The sequence below is a fragment of the Electrophorus electricus genome, chromosome 5 (genome assembly GCF_041902795.1).
Source record: "Electrophorus electricus isolate QZ-2024a chromosome 5, ASM4190279v1, whole genome shotgun sequence".
Lineage (NCBI taxonomy): Eukaryota > Metazoa > Chordata > Actinopteri > Gymnotiformes > Gymnotidae > Electrophorus > Electrophorus electricus.
The window spans coordinates 12,627,501-12,637,500 of record NC_137501.1 but is presented as its reverse complement, the minus strand read 5'-3'; the positions used below and the strand labels follow the sequence as shown (position 1 = coordinate 12,637,500).

The 10,000-nt window shown below is 40.9% G+C and overlaps 2 protein-coding genes across 3 annotated transcripts in view; both read right to left on the bottom strand.

The window, feature by feature from the left end:
- The window catches only part of LOC113583539 (stimulated by retinoic acid gene 6 protein-like), a 14,216-nt gene extending 10,238 nt beyond the window's left edge, over window positions 1-3,978 (bottom strand). The window contains exons 1-6 of the mRNA XM_081714200.1: window positions 3,762-3,978; window positions 2,169-2,217; window positions 1,762-1,862; window positions 965-1,095; window positions 492-612; window positions 110-155 (exon numbers count right to left, since the gene is read on the bottom strand). Of these exons, the coding sequence (XP_081570326.1) occupies window positions 110-155; window positions 492-612; window positions 965-1,095; window positions 1,762-1,862; window positions 2,169-2,217; window positions 3,762-3,763 (450 nt within the window). The 5' untranslated portion in view covers window positions 3,764-3,978. The remainder of the gene's footprint in view (window positions 1-109; window positions 156-491; window positions 613-964; window positions 1,096-1,761; window positions 1,863-2,168; window positions 2,218-3,761) is intronic.
- A 1,474-nt stretch (window positions 3,979-5,452) lies between these two features.
- Window positions 5,453-10,000, bottom strand: part of LOC113583540 (stimulated by retinoic acid gene 6 protein-like) — a 16,299-nt gene continuing 11,751 nt past the window's right edge. For both annotated transcript variants that reach the window (XM_035529801.2, XM_035529797.2), the window contains exons 18-20: window positions 9,589-9,752; window positions 7,046-7,189; window positions 5,453-6,942 (exon numbers count right to left, since the gene is read on the bottom strand). In XM_035529801.2, the coding sequence (XP_035385694.2) occupies window positions 6,812-6,942; window positions 7,046-7,189; window positions 9,589-9,752 (439 nt within the window). In that variant the 3' untranslated portion in view covers window positions 5,453-6,811. The remainder of the gene's footprint in view (window positions 6,943-7,045; window positions 7,190-9,588; window positions 9,753-10,000) is intronic.

Below are 10,000 nucleotides of genomic sequence, written 5' to 3'. Positions count from 1 at the left end.
GTGTAAACGTCGTGGGCCATCTGGTGTACCCCACTACACACATGCACATGCACACACATGCTATGCTTAAAGAAATATTTAATCACATTACAGAGTGTCAGTGACTTACCTGACCACCAGGGCAAGTAGCAATATCCCACAGTCGCACAATCAGCCTAACGCATGTACACACACACACACACACACACACACACACACACACACACACACACACACCATTATAGTCAATAACATGCCACTGTCAAATAATCAACCTAAAATACACACACACACACACACACACACACACACACACACACACACACACACACACACACACTCACAAACACACATACACACACCAGTATAGTCCACAACATGCCACAGTCGCACGATCAAACTAATAAAGACACACAACCACATTTTACACGATACACTCTATGTGTGTGTGTGTGTGTATGCATGCGTGTGCATGTGTGCGTGTGTGGGTGTGTGTATGTGTGTGTGTGTACCAGGCAAGTGTGTAGAGCAGACCCATAACTCCTCCAAATGCTTGATTTGGCGTTGACAGACAGACAAAGAAAGGCATGTAGGCCACGCCCACCTCCAGTGCCCCCAACAGATACACAAAAACTAAAAACACACACACACACAAAATTAACTGTAATAAGTTTTACACATGGCATATTACAAAACATCATAATGGTTTGATGTCACTGGACAGCTCAGTCAAAAATGTCTCGAACTTGTGAGTGTACGTTTCACACAGCAGACAAGACAAAAGTCTGAGACACACTGTTTTCAGTACTCTGAGACACACTGTTTTCAGTAGCTTACTCTGAGACACACTGTTTTCAGTACTCTGAGACACATTGTTTTCAGTAGCCTACTCTAAGACACACTATTTTCAGTATTCTGAGACACACTGTTTCAGTACTCTGACAGCACTAGAGGAGCCATAGCAGCGTAAGAGTGTATGTTGTACCTTTAGCCCAGACGGGGACGTGAAGCGGCACGTACGTGTCTGAGAACAGCTGCAGCAGGCTGGGGGTGATGGCGCCGAATGCGAAGCCATACGACCAGCGGTTGCTCATGCTGCCGATGAAATCCAGCGGCCTGACAAGCACACACACAGCAAACGTGCCACGCGTGGGTCGTAATTCAGAGAGCGATGGGTAAGATAAACAAACGGGGGATATGTCCGGTCACTCTATTTAAAGCAGCATAGAGACAAACCTGGGAGGGTCCTTAGGTCATGTGAACTGAGTAGCAGAACAAATTCTGGGATCTTGAGGGGTTTTTTTGTTCTCTTTTCTTTTGCTTTGTTTTTTGTATTTTTTGTTTTGTTTTGATAGGCATGGTCATAACTGTCCAGGAGGGCAGTTGTGTGTGTTCTGTGTGTGTATGCGTGTGCTTTCTGTGTAGTATATGGGGTGTGTTTGTGTGTGTGTTCGTCTTCTGTGTAGTATGTGGTGTGTGTGTGTGTCTTCTGTGTAGTATGTGGTGTGTGTGTGTGTGTTCTGTGTGTGTGTGTGTGTCTTCTGTGTGGTGTTTGTATGTGTCTTCTGTGTAGTATGTGGGGTGTGTGTGTGTGTTCTGTGTAGTATGTGGTGTGTGTGTGTATGTGTGTGTCTTCTGTGTGGTGTGTGTATGTGTGTGCGTTTGTGTGTTCTGTGTGTGTGTGTGTGTGTGTCTTCTGTGTAGTATGTGGGGTGTGTGTGTGTCTTCTGTGTAGTATATGGGGTGTGTGTGTGTGTATGAGTGTGTGTGTGTGTCACTCACACCACAATGCCAAAGCGGCCCCGGAGGTACGGAAAGCGCTGCTCAATGGGCTGAACTGTCACTCTGTGCTGCAGGAACGAGAGCCAGGCCACAATACACACCTACATCACACACACACACACACACACACACACACACACATACACACACACACACACACACAACACACACACACACACACACACACACACACACACACACACACACACACACACACACACACACACACACACACACTAAACCCTCAGAATTTGACTGAGAATTCTTGTTAACTTGCTTCTGCCCTGGTGTACTGCTCATAGACTCGTTCTGTTTGGCTGGAATCTTTTATGATGTATTAATTAACAAAACATTTATCATAAACTCCAGAGTGTTACAATGTCTTTGTTCCTGTCACTCTCACTCACAGACGGAAGCAGGGACACGTGCAGGAACAGGGCCAGAGAAACACACTCCCTGTGAGAGAGAGAGAGAGAGAGAGAGAGAGAGAGAGAGGGAGAGGGAGGGAGGGAGAGAGAGAGAGGGAGAGAGAGAGAGGGAGGGAGAGAGAGAGAGGGAGAGAGAGAGAGAGAGGGAGAGAGGGAGAGAGAGAGAGGGAGAAAGAGAGAGAGAGAGGGAGAGAGAGGGGGAGAGGGAGGGAGGGAGAGAGAGAGGGAGAGAGAGAGAGAGGGAGGGAGAGAGAGAGAGGGAGAGAGAGAGAGAGAGGGAGAGGGAGAGAGGGAGAGAGAGAGAGGGAGAAAGAGAGAGAGAGAGGGGGAGAGAGAGAGAGGGAGAGAGAGAGAGAGAGACAGGGGGGAGAGAGAGAGGGAGAGAGAGAATGTCATCCTATCTTAAACACACGCACCTGCACACACACGCACGCACGCACACACACACACACACACACACACACACACACACACACACACACACTCACACACACACACACACTCACACACACACTGTTCTTAGCTCATTGGTTTGTAAAATATATAACACCTGATCCCCCGTAATGGTCCGATTACCTATTGATCCAGCAGACTTTATCAATAACACCCAGATGATAAAGTGTCTACGTAAAGATGTTGACATTTCTTAAAGGGTGTGTATATATATATATATGTATATATATATATATATATACACAGAATGAGACAATGTGACTTTAAATACTCCCTAAGAGCTAAGATTAAATATTAAAGATTAAGATATATATATATATATATATATATATATATATATATATATATATAAGATATATATAAGATTAAGATATATATATATATATATATATATATATATATATATATATATATATACACACACAGAATGAGACAATGTGACTTTAAACACTCCCTAAGAGCTAAGATTAAATATTAAAGATTAAAGATTAAGATTAAAAAGATGAACGTAATCTGAAATATGTGCGGGGATTTCCGAATCATAAAATGATTCTTTTTTGTTTCTTTTAGTCTTCGCAAATCTTACCATTTGCATTACAAGCCAGTATAACCCAGTACAACCCATTACAGCCCAGTACGACCCAGTACAACTCATTACAACCCAGTACGACCCAGTACAACTCATTACAACCCAGTACAGCCCAGTACAACCCAGTACAACCCAGTACAACCCATTACAGCCCAGTACAGCCCAGTACAACCCAGTGCCCCGCTGGTCCCTGAGGATTTCAGCATGTGTACACTGTGACACTTTACAATGTTTCTTTACATGCCAGGAAATGACCATAACTACTATAAGTTTAATCAAACATTGTGACTATAACCAACTGTCTCAAATACTCAGAAAGCCTTAGAAACCAACACTTAAATATCATATTCAAACACCAACACTGAACTCTCATGGCCTGAGGAGAGTAACCGAAGTACCTTCTTCTCCCCAGGCCGGAAACAGTGAGGTAGAGTGAAAGTGTGAGGCAGAGTGAAAGAGAGTGAAGGCAGAGTGAAACAGAGTGAGGCAGAGTGAAGGCGTGCTGGTGGGATAAAGCAGAAGGCACTCACATGCTTCCTGTCGATAGCGAGACAGAACGCTGCAATAAATGACCTCGGGAGACAGGACACTGGAATAAACGACCTCGGGAGACAAGACTCTGGAATAAACGACCTCGGCTTCCTCCAAAATTCCTGTTTGCTTCAGCGTTTTCACAACGACGCTTTGACCTCCTGCAGCAGAAATCGCTGGTGTCTCACCGTACATAGCACTCTCTACATCAGAGTCCCGTCACATGACCCATGACCTTTGACCCCAGCCTCTTGCTACTGTTGAGCGTGCGTGAGTGTGCTGCTGAGCAGGGTCCAGTTTCCCAAAAGGTTTCCCCAAATCTCAATGATGTTTAAATGGTAGTGTAGTGTAAGTATTACACCAAACACGCACGCACACACACACACACACACACACACACTCTCTCTCTCTTTCTCTCTAACTCTCTGAATTACGATCTTAACACTACAATACTTTTGTGAAAATGCCCCAGGGCTGGAATTCACCAGATATTCAAATTACGCTGATAACAGCGGAACTGTTGAAATGCCCACGGGACTATTCTAGGTTCTGTCTGTAAATCATTAAATATACACACACACACACACACACACACACACACACACACACACACACACACACACACACACATACAATTATGACAGAGAAAAGTTGCATATTGATATCCTGAAGCACACTAATATACAGGAGACATTGCTCTGTCATGATGTTACAGATGAAGTAGTCGCAGGCACAGTACACGTCCCTCACTTCATTGTGTGGACATGGTGCAGCTCAGGACAGGCGGAGCCATGACACCTGTAGACAAAGACATCTAGGAAGTCGACGACAGGCCCAATTCTGACCTTCAATTGTTTATTTTAAAAAATGTCAACGTTCCACAGCTGCTAACCGGGGGCAAAGACCCTTATTCACCAAAGTACAACACCCTGAAGGTATTTACAGATTAGATATGTCAATAGCAATCACACAGAGCTGCCTGCTGTTTTAGTACAAGGACTCCCACGTGATTGTCCACATCTCAGCTAGGGTTTACACAGGTGGACACAGTTAAGTTAAACTGGATAGTGTGTGTGATGGGCATGAGGTAATGCTATAGGGGCACAGTGATTGGCTGACTGATGCAGTGATGGCCCTCATTCCTGGCCTTCACCTGGCTCACATGCCAAATTTACATTTACGGCATTTAGCTGACGCTTTTATCCAAAGCAACTTACAATTATGACTGAGTACAACTTGAGCAATTGAGTGTTAAGGGTTCTGCTCAGGGGCCCAACAGTGGCAACTTGGTGGTGGTGGAGCTTGAGCCAGCAACCTTACGATTACAAATCAAGTACCTTAACCACTGAGCTACCACTGCCCAAATAATTTTCTAAAACTCAGGCCGATCTAACTGACATAAAAAAAAAAAACTTAATAAAGAATGGTGAAATGATTCTGGTGATCTTCACTATGAGGACATCTCAGCTGAGAAAAGCACAGCTTTCTTACAACAAATGTTCTAACATTTTGAAATAAAATTCAAACACAATATCTCCCAGTATCTCCTAAAATCTCCCAATATCTCCCAATATCTCCTAATATCTCTCACTATCGCCCAGTATCTCCCAGTGTTCTGCTCACTTTGGGCTTTGTGATGACTCTCCAACACATTTACTTTGTCGCCTTTACGCCATTTTATCACAACATGGAAGTTTATTTTGTTTATTTTGTTGTTTATAACTTTAACATTTAGTACATTTAGTATAAAAATGAAATACAAAAGCAAATGAAGCATAAAATTGTTTACTTCCCCAAAAACATCTTTGATATGGTCTAATAGTTTAGCTAGCTAGCTAAGTAGCAGGCTAATAGATTTTACTCCAATCAACAGGAATATATAGAAATGCCCAGCAGTAGTGAGCAGAGAAATGTGGTAGTGATGTTGATATTTAATAATAATAATAATAATAATAATAATAAACAACAATAATATTATTTGTGACTGTAATATTATTATTCATATTGTATTAATATCAATACTATTATTAATAACAATTTTATTCATATAATAATAATAATAATAATAATAATAATATAATAAACAAGCAAAGTGTTTTACTGAAAATAAAGATTGCATAGAAGAATAATAACCCTTGTCATCCTGAGATCTAACACCTTGGGAAGGTTTTTGCCAAAAATGAAATGGTTACAAAAAACAATGTATTAAAATAAAGTAAAATATATTTGATTAAAATAGAAAACTAAGGTTAATGTAAGGAAATAAAATGAAAATTTTAAAACAGGTACATTAAAAGAAAGGTGCAAATGGTAAGAAAAGATCTTGCACAGAGCACAATATAGATAAAAGATAAAAGACAATAAAAAATTCGAACTTCTAACTCCGAAGACACTTCAGTGCATTAATACTGTCCTAATGCGGCTGTGCCTGTTCACACCAGGCCAGTCTGGTCTTCCTCTGGGGAAGGAGGACAGGGCACTCTGCTAAAATTCAGCTCTTTGCATAATTAAATTCTACTTAAAGGTATTGACTGCTTGGTTTTCAGATTTTTGAGGGAGAAAAGTTGTGCATATAAATACAGAAATATTGAATCGCTATCCTTATAGCATAATGGATATTTTAATGAGAGAGGACATTGTGATTTTAATCGATAGGCCTGTAAACATTTTATTAATAAAATTTTATTCAGATGACTTTCAGCGCATTGGACACGAACAATTTCTGAAAATGTCCTCCATGCAGAATGTGTGTGTTTCTATATATCATTACAAAGGATAAAAAAGGAATTGTAAAAGAGGGGGAAACTAGATCTAAGAAACCTAGCTAATGTAAGTGTTTCTTCCACACTGACATTAGTGGAAGTAATGTTTCATACATACACAAATATTTCATACACACACTACTGTTTCATACACACACTAATGTTTCATACATACACTTGTAGAAAACTTTGTTCTTTCAAACACGATCTGTTCTTTGATTGGGTGACTGCACTGGGTTTGAAAGATTCATTTTCATAAAGTGCAGATGATCCCACCCTTTCCCAATCTACTGCAACAACTCTTCCTGGTTGTCATGGTTGCATTTTTGTCTGTTCCTCAGTAGGACGAGTTTGGGGTTCCTCAGCAGAGTGTAGACGAGAAGCCAGCGAGCGCGCGCTCTGCCCACTACTGGACTGCCTGGGGAACAGCAGAGGGGGAGACAGCCAATCAGAGAGAAGGGGCATATCCACAAGGTGACAGGTGCAGTCAAAGTGTGAGTGTGTGTGGCGTGTATGTTTACCTGAGGTACTGTTAAAGCAGGGCCAAAGATCAGATTCTCTCTCTCTCTCCAAAGTCCGCATGAGCAACAGGTGGCAGAAACAAACCGTAATAGGGTTGCTGTGGTAATGATCTGCCATTATCATCCCTATCCATGTATGGTAGCCTAAATAAATGAATATATGTCATGTTCCACTCTTCCAGCCTTTGAACCTGCTCAGTAGTTATCAGATATAAGTCTCTGTTTTGGTATCTAACTGGACTTGGATATTAGCACTGATCCCTCAGTTTGTTTAGATTTGTTATGTAACGGGACATGGATATTAGCCCCAATCCCCCAGTTCGTTTAGATTTCGATACTTCAATTCAGTATTGATTCGGTTTTGGAATGAAAGATGACAAATACAATGTCAGTGGCTTAAAGAGATCTTAGGAGAATCAATGCTAGATATGAAACAGCATCTTATAACACAGTGAATTAATGAAAGTAGTAACACAAAAGACAGGGAACGCTACAAATACCACTTACCAAAAATCACCAGCACTCCAATAACACTCCTTTAACACTCCATTAATGCTCCAATAACACTCCAATAATGCTCCAATAACGCTCCAATAACACTACAAGAATGCTCCAATAGCACTCCAATAACGTTCGTCTAGAAACCTTTGGGTAGAAATGCTTACTAAAAATTAAGTGTAAAACTAAAACAGAAATAAAGAATATGCCATACATATATCTTTTACTGGCCTCACATGTGTCTGTCTTAAGTCAGATGTGGTTGACTCTTGTGAGCGTGTAAACCGTGTGTACCTCAGTAAAGGACGGTGGAAGGATGTTTGGTATAACATGATGTAATATTAACATAGCAGTATAATGTCAGGACTTCCTGCTGGTCTTTGATGCATTTTAGTGGACAATATGGAAATACTGATTGTGCACATGCTGTGTTGATTGCTTCGACTCTATTACAATTTGGCAGCTAGCATATCAAATAGCAAGCTAGCAACTTCACTGGTTTGCCCTGGAGATTCAGTGCTTGAACAGCCTGAACTGTCTTGCTGAGGAATGACAGTGAATGTTCCTCAGTGTCAGGAACATGAAGAACACACTTGGATTCCCAGGAAACATGGATGTTCCTTCTAAATTTCCTTGCAAGAACAAGCTACCAAGAACTTGAGGATGGAGAATACACATTTTAGGTGCTTTACTCACCTGCTGACGTGTGGTAGCCTAGTCTAACCCCATAGGATTTCATAAGCAACAATGAAATATTCGTAGGAAGTTTAAATTGTAATAAACTTTGCAAATGGAACACAAAATCAGTTTTATATAAATCAAATGAGTAAATTGTGTACTAGCGTAGGAATAATTATGAATGAAGTTGTGCTCGGCTCTGAGTGCTAAGTGACATGTAGAAGAGATTGTTTAGGCCAAATAAGTTTTTAGTCTGAGGGATCAGTCGTAGCTAACATGTTTTTTAGATTCCCAGCGAGTAAAGTGATATTTCTTGAGCTACGACATTATCTGTAGCCTAACAAAAAGAAAAAATGCCTTTAAAGAAGTAATACAAAAGCAGAAATAAAACTGTACTATGATCATTTGTTTTGGAGTGTAACTACAGATTGAAGTATTGAAGACTGAAGTTTTGAAGTATTACTACAGATTTTCATGTTGGTTAAAGCAACTCCAGAAACAACCAACTGTTCTGAAGAAAGTCTGAGCACACCAACCAGTTTCTTTCATTGTTCACTTCAGGTAAATCCTACACAGGTGAAGTTACACATTAGGTTAATCTTACACATAAGGTTAACTGCTCTTCTGAGCACGCAATGTACATATACAGAATATTTTTCCAATAAATGATGTGAAACTGGTTGTCCTTAAGTTGGGTAAGGCTTATGTAATCTTTACTTTGAGAACGTTTATGCCTCTCCCACACACTCTGTATTCTGCTTTATTACCCTGCTTTATTGCCCTGGGCAACCTAGCTAGCTAGCGAGCTGAATTTGAGATGGTCATTCTAAGGACATAAACATCGCTGTGCTGCCAAACTGAAAAGTTGATTGAAAAAGTTGAAAACATCTTTACGCATGTAGATCAATATACTGTGGAGATTGTCTTGGAGTGACAGATTCCACATAGATCTAAATTTGATTTGGTAAATCACATGAGCGTGTCGGTGAGACAAAGACAGATAAAATATACTACAAAGACATTAAAAGAGGCATTTGAGCAGACTACTCTGATATTAACTACAGGAATACTTGAAGGTAGTCAGTGCCAGGCTAAGTTATCTTGCAGTGAGTTTATTTAGATTTTCACCGTGCACAGATCCATCTGTGTCTAAACCTATAGTTTTGCTTTAAAGCTTTAAAGCATTAAAACCTATGACAATAAGATGGAAATCGATATTTTTACCCAACTCTACAACTAGCAAAAAGATAATAAAGCTAGGGGCAGGAGGCGTAGGATCAGCTCCAACAGCTTAAATTTCATCTGTAGTCATAATATAACCAGAAGCAGAACTGATTTCAGATCAGTTTTGAGGAACCCTTTCATACCCTTGTCCATGAGCTCGTAGCCACGTGGCATGATGGTCCTGTCGATGCGTGACACCAACAGCAAACCCACGAAGCTGTTGGCGAACAGTCGTAAGACGCAACTCCCCACACCCAAGATCACGTTGTAGAAGAAGAAGAAGTAATTAAAGTTGTGGAAAGCTTTCCTGGGGGAGTCAGACAAACAGGAAATTAGTTTGACCAATCACGAAGCTTTCCTAGCTAATTTAGGTGAAAGTCTTTACTAGCGAGTTTGGAAACGAAGACATTTATGGGTTCTTTGGGAAAGAAAGCCCACCCATGTAGTTAGTGCCGGTCTTCAAAATGAGAGCTACTTTCCGCTTCAGGGGAGTTTGACTGAACCTGAGGCTGGCACTGTTTAGGGGAAACTCAATTATCCAGGCAGGTTAGCAAA